At 38.5% G+C, this 14,974-nt stretch overlaps 2 protein-coding genes across 2 annotated transcripts in view; both read right to left on the bottom strand.

The window, feature by feature from the left end:
* The window catches only part of brox (BRO1 domain and CAAX motif containing), an 11,873-nt gene extending 9,697 nt beyond the window's left edge, over window positions 1-2,176 (bottom strand). The window contains exons 1-2 of the mRNA XM_008398131.2: window positions 2,069-2,176; window positions 1,468-1,601 (exon numbers count right to left, since the gene is read on the bottom strand). Coding sequence (XP_008396353.1) covers window positions 1,468-1,568 — 101 coding nt within the window. The 5' untranslated portion in view covers window positions 1,569-1,601; window positions 2,069-2,176. The remainder of the gene's footprint in view (window positions 1-1,467; window positions 1,602-2,068) is intronic.
* A 1,064-nt stretch (window positions 2,177-3,240) lies between these two features.
* LOC103457757 (alpha-1,6-mannosyl-glycoprotein 2-beta-N-acetylglucosaminyltransferase) lies at window positions 3,241-6,442 on the bottom strand. The gene is made up of 2 exons (XM_008398132.2): window positions 6,327-6,442; window positions 3,241-6,224 (listed from the first exon to the last, which is right to left on the bottom strand). Exon 2 carries the CDS (start codon window positions 5,969-5,971, stop codon window positions 4,724-4,726), a length of 1,248 nt encoding a protein of 415 aa, XP_008396354.1. The 5' UTR covers window positions 5,972-6,224; window positions 6,327-6,442; the 3' UTR covers window positions 3,241-4,723.
* Between the last annotated feature and the right edge of the window lie 8,532 nt (window positions 6,443-14,974).

Genomic DNA, 14,974 nt, shown 5'->3' with positions numbered 1-14,974 from the left:
CCCCGGTCTTTCTGCATGGAGTTTGCATGTTCTCCCTGTGCATGCGTGGGTTTTCTCCAGGTACTCCGGTTTCCTCCCACAGTCCAAAAACATGACTGTCATGTTAATTGGCCTCTCCAAATTGCCCCTAGGTGTGTGTGTGTGTGGTTGTTTGTCCTGTGTGTCTCTGTGTTGCCCTGCGACAGACTGGCGACCTGTCCAGGGTGACCCTGCCTCTCACCCGGAACGCTAGCTGGAGATAGGCACCAGCAACCCTCCCGACCCCACTAAGGGACAAGGGTGCAAGAAAATGGATGGATATATATTTTTTTTATTACATATTTCTTGAAATTAATACTATATCCTGACAAGATTGGTATGAGACCGATAACATGTGAAAAGATCAATCTCCTCCACCTCCTTCCGGTGCTACTATTTCCATATGAATAAATGCGCCCTAAACCAAGCAATCAGAGCCAAGAGGAGGGTCTGAGCGCTGATATTCATCTTTGTGTATTCGCTGCTAAATGTGCTAATGGTGGAGAAACAACTTACTGCTACAGAAAAATTGTTTATCCGCTGTCAAAGGTGGCTGTGCTAACTAGCCTTAACATTCATGACAGACTCTGCTGACAGGAAAAAACTGGGAAAGGAACGAGGGATGAGCAGTGCCACACAAGATTGTAATTGACAGCACTAAGACTCGGCTCCAGGCTCTGACTGATTGCTTCTAGTTCGTAGTGGGAGAAGGCAGAGAAGCTACATTTTTTTCCAAAGACTGTCTGTCTCATACCACACTGTAACAACATGGTGATAGTTTCAACAAATGTGTAAAAAGTATATACATTTTATATAAAGGTCACACACTGTAGCTTTAAAACTGTGATGATGACGCGTCCAGAACATGTTGTGCAACCCTAACATGGGCTGATACAGACCGGGAACCGAGTTGATACACCATTATGATTTAACACCAATCAAACCCTCTTGAATATTTACACCTGTCACTTTTTTCCAGTTTGAACGACATCTTGTTTATTACTAAATGTTCCCTTGCTGCCTAATATTTCTATTAATATTTCTAGAATTGTGCTTTTAATAGCTATTACATTAGTTCTGATTTGTTCTTTTTCTAACCTTTGTTCATCTTTTTTTTTTTATTGAGGCATTACATGTTTGTACAAGTACTCCCTCTAATATTTCTGAATTAATGTCCCACCACTAACAATTATTACAGTGAACTGATAAACACTTGCATTTTTTTAACCTGGTAGTGGTCTTACTGTTATGTCTGTGTATCAATGTATCTTTCAGTTTTCTGTGGTTTTTAATGTCCACGTTGAGTGTGCTGTAACATTTAGGTGGTCAGCCCACATGTATAATCAAAACAACGCCAAAGTGTTGTATATTAAGTTTAACAGTAACCTGTCAGAGGAACATGTTTGGTGATAACGTCGCTCTGTTTCAGCTGGTGAACATTAGACTTACTTGCATATCTTGTTGGCAGCCGGGCTCCCTGCCACACCATAGAAGTTAAAGGACACCGGCGCTGTTGCCTTCAGTGGGTTTCTGTGAAACCAATGGGCCATTATGTGGACAGGGGCACACCTACAGAGGGAAGGCTACAACACAGTGACAACAGGTTAATGACACCAACACGCTTGCTGTGTGGCTAGGATAGAGACTAGTTCGTAAACAGCTCGTTTCACTTATTATTTCTCCAACACGCGACGTTTGTAAGCGAATGAGAAGGCTTCCTACGTCACTTTTACGACGTCGAGGCTACATCTCGCCGTGTTAGTACTCTGATAAAACACCTTTCACATCAGTTCAAACACACTTCGAATCACAGAAAGACCCATACTATTGTCCCAGTCATGAACTGTGTCTAATTGTGTTATTTTTTCCTACTACAGAAAGACAAAAGTCCATGACGTCAGCTAACAGAGAGCAACCACAGCTAACTGGCTAGCTGGCTAAATGTACAACCGCCAGCAGGAATAGTTCGATAGGGTAAACACAGAGTTTTCAGATGGCTTTATAAATATACCCAAACTGGTTTGACTGTAGCTGAACTTCGACTGTTTACCTGTCAATGCGTCGCCGTAGGTTAGCGATTTGGTTGCCTGGAAAGTCTGACAGTGACAACTAACTCACTTCCGGAAATAAACACGAAACAGAGGCAGACCAATGAAAACGGGCGGTCTTGTCACGTGACATACTGGAGCAAAAGATAGCAGTTCAGATCTTTACTCACTTTAGGAGGTTTCTGTACGGCTTTTGACATGTAAAATACAATGCGCAGTGCATTTCTTGTTTGGAAGGAGTTTTACTTATAGTACAGTTTTAACAGTTTAAGGGTTTGTTCCTTTTCTAGCACATTAAACATACCTTATGCAATAAATGTAATTGCAGATATTGTGCTTCTAAAATTTGTCATTATAATATAACATTAAGCAAAAATTGTGTTCATGAATGATTGTAAACTGTAAATCTATAAACTGAGGCCAAACAGATAACAACTCTTCCTGACCTGTGTGATCCTTGTTTTATATTTTAGAAAGTCACCTTTTAACCAACTAGGCACATTTGCAGCCATAGTTTGTATGGTTATTGATTTCAACGTAATTACTAGTTTTGTATATTTTGATTAGTCTCTTTATCATATACTACAAATAGCCATTGCTATAATTTGAGTGTATTCACAAAATTGAGTTGTCCTGTTTCTATCTTGTTTCAACAAAGCATTTTTTCTCTCAGCACAATTCAACTCACTAATGTAACTTAATTGGATTCTTTTTCCCCCCATTCATTTTTGTACCATGATCCTCCCTTTTCTTGATTTCTCAGGTTGCCACAAAAAAAGCGACACTACACTGAAACAATTAATCGGAATAATCATGATGAATCGATTATTGAAATTAATCGCCAGCTGTAGTATACAATGCCAAAAAGGCCAGTTGCTGAAAAAAAACTATATATTCAGAATAATTAAGCCATAACTGTACAAATCATGTAAACAGTTTGTATTTAAAATATAAACAGCTTTGTCCATAAATATGTTCTACCCAAAAATCCACAAGTGGCAGTTTTATCTTTACCCAGTTCAAATAGTGGAATACTATCTGTAAATATGTTTTAGCCATTAAAACGTTTTTAAAAATCTTAACGTATTTCTAAAATTTCATGAAAACGGACCGCAAGTTGAACCCAGATTTTTTTTTTATTGTTGAGGTGCTTTAAAAGAAAAATACCATGCAATGTCACTTTACAAAATTTTTATTAGCATTTTTTAAAGAAATTATGAAAGTTCATGTTTTTCACAAGTATTTTCCCATCTAACAAATTATGTCCAGCTACTTCAAGTGATGATCAAAACAAATCAATAGAGGAAAAAAAGTGACCAAAAAAAAAACATTGATTCGTGCCCAAAAAAGTTGTCATTAATTAGTTCACACGCAAAATTAATGGAAATTATCATTTGTGCACTGGATTGTCATCGTCTCTCCCAACGTCAATGTTGACATTGAGATGTTCTTGTTAGCAAAAACACAAGCAGAAATTCATTTCACAATCACATTTAATACAAATCAGGTGCACACAACCAGGGTTAGGAAATAAGCCCCAATCAAATCGCTTTAACCATAAATCACCATTTAGATTTGAATGAATAAAACCACCAGAACCAAAACAATATCCCAAAAGAAAGAAAAAAGATTTCCCAAAATTGTAAATATGGTTTAAGTACTTAGTTTTTTTAGTTTTTATAGTCAGTGCATTTTAAGAAGAAATCTCCGAACAAGGCACTTTTGGTCAGATTGAAGGCAAAAACAAAATTACATAAAAAAATAATGAAACAGAAGGAAATTATTTTTTGTCTTAAATAAAATTCTCATTTAGTTCATTCTGTTCTCATTTAAAAAGAAAATCAATCTGTGAACATAGAAGGTGCAAATATTGAAAAGCAGCATTGCAGGTGATCCTGATGTTTGCAGAACCAAAATCCTGGTTCCAAAAGGTCACTCTTTGGCCTATCAAAAAGTAAATAAAACCATAAGAAAAAAAAGTACTTTCTGGTTCTCTAACTGGAGATCAATACAATAGGAAAAGGACAAAAATGCCCCAAATGTCCAGTACAGAAACAGTTCACGTGAACAAAATAAGGAACTACAACAACACATGAACAAACCCCAAAATTCATCAAATTTGATGAAGGTAGATGAACATTTTGAAACCAAGTCTGTACATTTGCCTCTATGTTATCTCATTTACAATCGTACCATCATAAACATATGGAAACATCTATAAACAACTTCCCCTAAACAGCTATACAGACGCAGAAATTGTTCCTCAAATGCGTTTCTAGAAACATACAAATAAACAGAATACGAAGGGGTTTCACTTGAGAGGAAGTTAAATTGGTATAAAATGTACCCTCTTGATATCGTTTAATCCAACATTGAATCACATCTCCGGATGCTTTTGGCTTGTGAGGCAGACAGAAATTCAAAAGGCTGAGCTTGCAGTCACAATGTAAAGACTTTGGCACTTGTGGAACTTTGGTGAAATTAAAACTTAAAGTTCAGATATGATCAGCATGCAAATTTGCACTTTGTCCCATAGTCATTAGGTGATGACTTTGGTGGTTGAGAGAGAAAGAACCCAAAATCCATTACATCCCGAGACACACATGGAAGGTTCTTCAAGATGGCACATTTGTAGACTATCGATGAAAAGGCGGAGCTCATAGACGTTTGGAATAATTGTTGCATAGAACATGGTCTCGGACATCTCCCCAGCCTCCGTTCTTCATGTGCGCCTTGTGCTCCACTGGCTCCTCCCTACTGAGGACAAGGCGTGAAGGAAAGAGACCTTCCTTGGCCTTCTGAAGGCTCTCCTCTACCTTTTGCCAGGCCTGTTCTGGTCTGCAGTTGTCCTTCTGGTGGAGACCGCAGTCTCCGGTGTGTAGAACCCTGGAACCCTCCGTAACCAGCACCTTAAGGGGCTTTGATATGCAGGTTCCAGACAGATACTGCAGAGTCCAGTCCCAGTTGTAATCATCGTAGGTGCAAAAGTCATTGCTGCAGCCCATCAGCTTGTAGTAAACCTCCCTAGAGATGCCCATGCCTATGTTGTGCTTAGCCGACATCCATCCCGAGGTCAACACCTTATCAGACATGCTGGTGAAATCTATCACACCGTTGTGGTTGCCCAAAGCCAGCATGTCGCAGTCTAGGCAACTTGTCTTCCTAAACTCAATCATTAATTTATAAAAGTGGAAAAAGTCTGGTAAGATGTAGTTGTCTTCCTCGAGGAAGACAGCATAGCCGCTGTAGCCCTGCATCACCTGAACTCGCTCCCAAACAAAGTGCAGCTTCCACCACCAGTGGTGTTTGGTTTGAGTGATGAAGGCCTCCCTGTAGTGTCCGTATGAGTCAGGGTGGTCCGCATTGAGGCATCCTGTTTTCCGAGCCATGTCCTTGGACACGTCTCGGGGACAGTCTCGTGGGTCCTGCCCAGGAAACTCTTTGGGATACAGCTGGGTACTGAAGGGGAAATAAATCTGCAGTACCTTGCAGAAAGTTATCCCTTGCACAATTGTGTTGATTTCCTGTGAAAAATAGTCGTGGCTGAAGATGAGGAGAAAACTGTGCACCTCAGCAGCTCTTTCCAGTGACCTGATGAGGAGCTGGAGGTATTCGGGCCTGTTGTGAACCTGCACAACCAGCACCAGCTGGGGCTCCCCGGGAAACCTATCTGCATTATGGACACACTGCTTGTAATTGGCACTGTAAACGGACCGAGTCAATTCTGACACAGAGCCGAAGTTAAATATCTCGCAAGAATTCTTTCCCCGATTTTCATTACTGCTGCTGTATGGTGTCGTGTCCTCTTCAGAAAGTAACACACGTGTTGAAAACAAGAGAGTCACAAGTACAAAGACAACTCCGAGCAGCAGGAGCAGATTCCGTCTGAGCAGCCGAAACCTCATATTTTCTTTCCTGAAAGCAAACTTTGGACTTCAGCAGATATGGCTTTTATTCACCTCCTCGCACGAGTCTGCATCGTTAAAAGTCCCCGCCGCGCCGCGACCCTCCGTTTCCTGGTGCGGCTCTTCAAAGGAAGCCCCAAAACGCCGCGTGACGTTTTCTCTTAAAATCCGAGCGCAACCTTTTTCTCCAACACAGCGGTCTTTCCACTGGAAAACCGAGTCATTTCCCCAAGCAGTCGCTCCCAGAAAGAACCTATGGAGCGAAATAAAATTTCAGAAAGAAAAAAAAACAAACAAACTTCACACAAGTCTTCTGTTTGTTGTGAGTTTCCAAAAAAGAAGCGGACACACTTACCCGAGTTAAGAGTGAAGTGACAACACGTTAATACCAGGAAGAGAATGACAGAACGGTGATACAAGTTATTGACTGCTGACGTGTACAATCCAGCCAACGAGGAGAGAGCGCGAGCTGCTCCTCAGCGAATCATTGTCCTGCCCTCGGTCATGTAACATGAGAAGGAAATGTAATCCGTAACCAGCAGGATACTTTTGAAAACTCTTACCTTCATAACACTTTATTGTTCGTATAAAGGGTTCCTACGTGTAAACTAGAAAAACTATGGAACTGATTTTTTACCCCAGGTCTACATACATGGAAAAATCTACAACATGGTAGTTTATTCTTTATCCTATTTCCTAAAACATGTCTTTATCTCCACTTTGTGTTTAATCCTTTCCCACTTTCTTGACACTTGTTCTATACTTTCTTTCTTATGTCTTTCATTCATTCTTTGTGTCCTGTCTTAATTCTTTGTCTTTATCCTTCCTTTTGCTTCTTCTGCCCTTCCATGTGTCCCTCCTTTCATTTGTCTTTTAATTTCTTTGTTTTTCTCCGTTACATCTTTTCATTTCTCCCTTGCCTCCACCATGTTCCAATTCTTCTATCCTTCCTGTTATCAATACTGCTGCTGCCCTTCGTTGTGTCATTTTTATCTTCTTCCCGCAATCTTCCCTAATGTTCCCTTCTCAATGTTTCCCGTTTTCTTTCTTGTCTCTTTCTCCTATTGTCGTTCTTCATGTCTCCGAAATTGTCAAGTTCCATATTCTGGACTGATACATCTGCCAGCAAACTTTGGAGATCAGAGTCTGGAAATGTTTTTTTTTTTTTTCACGTAAAGTCTGTAGGACCCCTTGGTGTATTCATCATTAGAACGTCAGTGTAAAGTAATGGATTCCCGTCAAGTAATAAAGTTAGACAGCTCTCTGTTTTTATGTCATTTAGAAAGAAAAAGAACATCCAAATCCTTTGGCCCTGGCTTTATGTGTACATGTCTTGCTGGTTTAGCAAATAACAAAAACATGGTCGTGGCTATGCCTGAAACCATTAGGCTGAAAAACCTGATATCCCTGTCAGGAGGAGACAACAGAAGATGGAACCAGAGAGGCTGGGACTTGTGTCAAAAACTGGGTCAGTATTATGCTGCAACAAGATCCTGTCGCATGGAGAGTTAAGATATGCACTGGTGCATAAAGAAAAAACAATTTAAAATCTTATTAAAAATGATATTATCAAGAACCTGGCACGGGACTGTTCTGTTTGGATAAGAAAATGCAAATATGTCCTGCAATATATTATCACATAACACCACATATTTGCATTATCTCTTGTGGGAAAAGGCTTCAAGACCAACCTTTTTCAGTCTAGGGGAAGTACATTTACTCAAACACTGGGATTGGTCTAACAAAGTTTTATTTTGATGCCGTTTATTTTTTATACTTCAGAGAAAAAGGTAACTTGACAGTAGGGCAACAAGCTTCTGTCATTTGTACTTAGCAATTCAAAGTTTTACAGAATAAAGGACAATAAAACAACAAATAGCACCGTAAGTGAAATAAAACATTACAACAATGACAAAATAATGTGGGCATTACATAGAAAGAAAACCATAGAATGTGAATTTAAAATAAATAATTGCTGTGAACAATAATATTAAACAAAAACAAAAAAAAAACAGTTCCTATACATCTCATGTTTTCAGGGAGTTTGACCCAGAACTCAGGAGCACAGAAACCTGATGCTGCCTTCCTTTGTTCCCTTCCGGCACTCTAAACATGGAGTAGACAGGTTTCTCCGGCCTTGAGGGGTCCAGATAGGTCACACCTCATCAGTTAGTCTAAGTCTCAAGTATTTAGGTCTAAAACTGTCCTGCGCTTTTGACCAACAATATATTTTAACACCTCCTCAGATTTTGGGCAACAACCTACTTCCCTCAGAGGGAGCACTGAAGATGGGTTTTGGTTAGATTGTCCAGCAAGACAATGACCCGAAGCACACAGGTAGTGTAACTAAGGAGTGGCTCCGTAAAAAGCATTTCCAGGTCTTGGGGTAGCCCAGCCGGTCCAGACCTGAAACCAATAGAAATATCTGTAAAGATATCTGAACTAAATATGAAGTTTCAGGTTTCAGGTTATCAAATACTTATTTCATGCAATAAAACGCTAAAAAAAATCGCACCATGTGATATTCTGTTTTATTCTTAGATTCTGTCTCTCACTGTTAAGGTGTAGTTAAAAACAATTACAACTCTCTTAATTCTTTGGAAGTGGAGAAACTTAAAAAATAAAATTAGTTTGTTTTTTTAATCAGCAGCATATCAAATACTTATCTTTCCCACTGCATATGTACTGTAGCCTTGAGAAACACCATGTCTGATCTGTTTTTGTAACCTAAATTAACAAATTTGCTGATAAGATGAAGTGAGAAAACTTAAGTTTTGGTAGTACTCAGTAGTCTGGTCATCAGCTTCCTAAATAATTCTACTTGATTCTCATCTCCCTTCACTGTTTCACCTGAGATTTCTCCCACTGAACTCAATTTCTCAAGATGAATTTCAACGGGACCAATCAGTGAAAAGAAGGAACGATGACATCAATTTTCTACACAGTTTTAGAACTGTAGTCTACCTGTTGTTGTGATTTTAGCAAAGTGAACAAAGCCATTAAGTCTGTTCTGGTCTTGTTTAATACAATTTATTGCTGGCGGAGATGCTGTATCCTGCAGCTATTATCCTGCAGCCATCTTGTTCGGCTCAGCACTTTTCTCTTGACACTGGCGAGTGGTTGTTTACAGCACAGGCAATTTCCACATAGCTTCATAGTGCAGCTTCCTTTGCAACCAAGGTGGTGCATTAAAGCCAAACATTAGTGATTGGGTAAAATCAGATCCAAGGCGTGGACTCTGTTTAAAACCACAACAGAGTCCACACCTCCAGGAAGTCATAATTTCTCAATTGCTAAAAACCCAGACACTGTACTAAGCTAAACATAAAAAAGAGCTAGTTTGCTAGCTAATCAGTTATTATGAAAATTGTCTGAATGATCTGGAGTTTCTGGAGAACTACTAAGCTACCATCCATGGAGCCAAACGTTGTGTCAGACTGTCAGCATTGAGTGTTTGGTGCTTTTATTGATTCATTCATGGCAAAAGGTGGGAAGGCTTTTTAGAAATGTCATCCCTTACATCTGCTCATCTTTCACTTGCACCAGCAGGCATGAGTGTGTTCTTTTATATGACAGCTTTATCACATTTCAGAGGTTTACATGCAGCGATGCTGTAAAAGTCAAGAGTTATTAACAACATAGGTGCCTAAAACACATTTTATGTGTTTTCCCCATTCACTGCGCTGTTGTATGTTAAATATGTAGAACTAATTCAGATTATGACATTAGCTTTTCATTGTTACTTATGAACATTTGCATTTTATTTGTTAATGGCAGCTGCAGCAAATGCAAATATCTCTATCCTGTACCTCATGGTTAATGAAGGGTCCCATAGAAGGGGCCTGTTACTAGTTTTTTTATCTTCTTTTCTTTCATGTGAATTAGATTTTCATATTTACTGTGTTCATTTGGTAATAAAATCAGGTGGTCTGGATGTCTGGTTAGAGATCATCTGTACAAGAGAAAGAAGTGAAAGGATGCATTTTGGACAAAGTGTCGCTGAAAATATATCTTTGAGAGTTGCATAATTCTCTGGCTGGAAATTGTTTCCAAATTTAGTTCAAGTATAGGAACTGAGTGTTTGTGAAAGATTTGCTCTGCTGTACACAGGATGGTGAGTTTAAACACACAAATAGTGTCAGGAAGTTTGATCTCGTCAGTTGGAAGTTGAGTGGAAGTGCGTTGGATAACATAAATAAAGAAGTGGAGTGATTTCTGCAATAACAAACACGGCAGTCTGCTGACTGCAGCCTGGAAAGTGTCCAGATTTAGTAAAACTGTTGACACTTGCAGTATTAAATTCGGAACCATCAACTCGTTTTGGACCTATGTTTGGATTTCTCTTTGCTTTAAATGATCGGAGGAGTTCCTGGTGTTAAGCTGCCCAGACCAGCTGGAGGGAGAAACAACAGGAAAAACACATTTTATGTTATATTTTGTTAGTTTCTCTACTTCTGAAGCCATTTAGTAACACACGCACACCACACTAAAACAGACATTTTAATCTAAATGTTTTACTTTTCTTTTTTTTCCCTCAACATTTTAAATAAAAATCTGACAAAACCTTTTACTGTTTTGGGTCAGTTATGATTACCCAACATGTTGATGTTTGATAAACACCAGACCAGTGAGAGTTGTTTGAACTTCTTCAAACTCAGTCTACATACATCTGGGTTTACTAAAACACAGACCAGAAATTCTTGTCCATTTCTAGATTTTATGACAGGAGTAAAATGGCTGCACTATATCTCCAATATAGGAAAGATGAGCAAAGTTTCACCTTTTATTCTAAGGCACATTTGACCAAAATAAATTTCAATTTCAATTATGCTTTTGAGAAATTTCCCAAAATCTGCATCAGAATACCCAAAAGATACCAGGCACAGCCCAATTCCCTATGGAATATGTACTGTTACTATTGTACAAGACAGTACATGCTGCAAAACACTAAGTAAAATGCGGTTGCCATGGTGGCTCCTGTAGATGTTACCTCAGGTGCAGATCTATTATCTGGGGGCGTGGCCTGGGCTGAGTGTTGTAGTCACACCTGTTTACAATCTTCTAATCCATTTTACAGAGTATGTACTTAAGACTAATTGTCAAACATACTGGTTAGAAAGTCAAGCCAAAACTAACCGGAACTAAAGTTTATTTTTTAAGCATTCTATTCTGTTTTCCAGAGCAAAGATTCACCTTATTGTGAAGAAAAAAAAAACGACTCTTCAAGAAACTATTCAACACTGTTATCTTTCCCTGAGAGGCTTCCTGCATGTGGGTTAGAAAATGACCCCCTATCAGAACAATAATAGCCTCCGATTGTAGCATGAGAACATTTGAATGCTTTATAAATTTGCAGGGTTCATTTTTCACTTCCACTCTGTTGATTTGATCACATTTTATTATTATTATCTTTGTAGAGGACCAATGTTGTTGAATTTTTAGTTTTCTGATAGATGTGAGATGTCCAAGTATCACAAAGAGTCCATAAAGCTGTGCTGATCAGCTTTAAAAAAACAACAACAAAAGAATCATATGAAAAAAAAATCTGTTATTTTTAATTTAAAGGAAGTGTGCTACTGGCAATTCTGTTAAAACACTCATTTTGTCACATTGGGGAGACTTGGGAGTTATTTCTTCTTTTTTCAATGTTATATTTCTCTGAAATATTTAGCATAATACTTATGCTACGGCAACAAGAGATGAATTTACTTTAAGACTTTTCACACATCTTTGCCAGGCCTTCTAATAATACGAGTTGCAACAGGCACATGCACAGGGGGGCGCTGGGGGTGCCCCCCTGTGCATGTGCTTTTGCTCCTTGCCCCCATGTGCCCTTTTGGTCAAATTCTTTTTTTCTTTTTTTTTCTTTTGGTATTATTATTTTCTAAGCCCTCTTCTGACACATAATAACATGTACTAAAATTATTTGTTTTTTGTTGGGTTTTTTTTTTGTACAACATAATAAGCCGGTCGCCTTGTTACCTTGTTACCTGAGTCATGTGTGACGCATGACACAATTGCCTCTCGTGCAGTGAGATAAGGCGGATAACTGCGGAGCTGAATGTAGCGAACGTTCCAGATTACAGAACAGTTTTTGGTGGATTAAAAATAACGTTTTTGGTGAATAAAGTGGAGTAAACTTGCTACTTGTCAGATAACGGAAAACGTTGAAAGTATTGCTTCTGCTTCATCATGGAGTAGCGGTTTAAGCAGAGAGGTAATGAAATACAACAGACACTGACAGGTCTCTGCGTCTGCCTTTCTCTGAAGAACTACTGAGTGGGARGAGACAGCCAGGTGAGGAGAAACTGTTCTTATCTATCGATTCAGTATTTTTATCATACAGACATTAGGCTGTTGTTGTGCTATTAGCTAGCTGCTAGCAAACGACTTTGCTAGCAAAGCTAGATAAATAACTCACCCTGAATTACCATATAATGTATGTAATAAAAGTGTGTCATTAATGAAGGGGGAAAAACTCATTCCAGACTTTAAGTAAGTTTAGGGTCTGGTTCGCAGAGTATGCAGTTAATTTTATTTTTTCCCAATTATTCAATGAACTCTTTTTTTTTTACCTCAGTTTAGTAAAATAAAATTGTAATCAAAACTTTTGGAATTGTAATGATTTCTTTTTTAAAAACAAAATGTTTTGTTTAAATAACTTTTTTCTAAATTAAATAACAAATTTTTGTCTCATGAACTTAAAAAGTTATTTGCCAAACAAACTTTCATTTGCACACATCAGAAATATTTTGTTGCGATTTTGGGCCCTGCCCACGACGTCATGTGAGAAAAAAGTTTTTAAGCAAAACTCAGTAGGCTTTTCTCATGGTGACATGTATTAACAATTCAATTTTTGCTTTTGTTTTTTTTTTTTTTTCTTCGTTTTTCTGCAGTTCCACGTTAAAGTTTGATGCAGCTCTGCTTTCCTGAATGGACCATCTTCATCTCCACTGCAACAAACAGGCAGCTCTTTTTTTATAGATTACAGTCACTAAAAGGTTGCCTTGTGCCCTTGTCTATATTTTTAATAGTGTAATTCTGTAAAGACAGAAGCTCTGATTTACATGTCCTGCTAAATTTGAATACGGCAATACTTTCTTATAACAAAATAGACCTGCAGAAAGAAATTACTAATAAAATATCTTACATAAGCATAGTTGTATGCTCTATGTAGAGATTCTCCTTAGTTTTGATTGTATATCTCACAATTTTGTTATTTATCATTGTTTATTAAACTCTGAAAGCTGTGTGGCTTTGTTAATATTCTGTCCTAGAATGCGGTTAGATGTGCCCTTTTTGTTTTTGAGCACCTGCCCGTTTAGTGGTCTCTGCACGGCCCTGGGTTGCAAATATATATGCTATAAATTATAATAGTTTAAGTTATTCTATTGGATTTTTTGTTATGCTAAGAGAATGAGCTACTTGAACTAATTTTACAACTGCAGTGAGGAACAGAAGCATAAATTGTATCTGTTATTTCCATGTCTGTGGTTCCCAGGCCGTGCAGCCCATACGTTACTGCTGCTGACCTCCAGTGAATCATTTAAATCCCTTGGAGGCTCTTGCAGGAAGTCCTTCAAAATTCTCTTATGGCCAGTTAGCTGTAAATGCACATCAGGTTGAGAAATCTTCTGGAAAACATTTTAACTGTCAGTCATAGATTTATTTCACCTTTATTACATTTTGAGATTTTTGGGCATGGATGTTTATGGGCTTGAATATTTGTGGAAGACGTTGGTCTGTGTCCATGAACATGAATCAGAGTGTCATTAAATCCACTTGGAATTTTATTTTTTCTATCTGGTTTTTACTATTCATTTAAAAAACACATTAAAAACTAGCTCTTATTTTTCAATCAATCCATCTGGCTCTTTTCCATGCAGAGCAGCAACTATATTCTCAGCTCATTCCAAGCAGCTAGTCTTAATTTTAAAAAATGTGTTTTTTAAAACATATTTTTAAAAATTGTCACCATGTCATATAATATGTGACAGGTAATCTGTGAAAAAATCAAGCTCCTCGCTGTGCTGCTATTATTTGAAGAAATGCAAAAACAACCAATCAGAGCAAGGAGGAGGGTCTTAGCACTGTTAAGCAACCTGGTGTAGGTGCTGCTTAATGTGTTAATGGCGGAGGAACAACTTACTATCATAGGAAAACTTTATCTGCTGTTATCAGTGGCTATTCTAACTAGTCACTTCTGTATCTAAGCTGTAGTGTAGCAGAGAGCAAGGGAGAGGGTGTGAACAGCGTGTACTTGAGAATGATTGACAACGCTAAGACCCTCCTCCTGGCTGTGATTGGTTGTTTCACGTTAGCACTGGGAGAAGGTAGAGGAGCTAAATTTTTTTTCACAACCTATCCGTCTACTGTTACAACATAGCAACAGTTTCAACAAATATGTAAACAAGTAGTTTTTACAAAAGTCACTTACCCCAGCTTTAAGGAGATTCATGAGTATGAAAATGTGATGCATCAACAATGGCTGCTTTCCATTTTTGCATCTGTGCATATTGTTTGTTTGCTGGAATGTATGAACTAACAATTTAAACTAAATGGAATGAAGTACATTTTACCTACCCCTCTGTTTTCCCTTCTTGTTTAAGCCAAAATGGCAGATGTGAAATAAGCCTGTTCCATTCTAAACGCGCTCAAGAACAAATTCCAGCTATCTCTAAACTCTTTTCTCTGGCAACAGCTTATTTCTACACAGATGTCCCCCGTCTTACCAGTTCAGATCCATGGCCTTAGGTTTAATTCCCAGCCCAGCTGTTTCCCACTCTGTTGCGCTACAACGAAGTGTTGGTTGGGGGTTCTGCATGATGGGTCCAGCAGGAGCGTACCATCTGCAGAAAGCAAAAATGAAATCCAAGGTAAACAGAAAAACACTTTGTCATCTGAGTGGGCCATTAGASTATGTCTGCAAGGTTCTGTGGTAAAGGTTACAAACAGGGCTGGATTTATGGGGCCCGGTCCCCCTGGGCCAGAGACGGTTTTGGG

The sequence above is a fragment of the Poecilia reticulata genome, linkage group LG21, assembly GCF_000633615.1.
Source record: "Poecilia reticulata strain Guanapo linkage group LG21, Guppy_female_1.0+MT, whole genome shotgun sequence".
NCBI lineage: Eukaryota > Metazoa > Chordata > Actinopteri > Cyprinodontiformes > Poeciliidae > Poecilia > Poecilia reticulata.
This window is presented reverse-complemented; position numbering and strand designations above follow the sequence as displayed.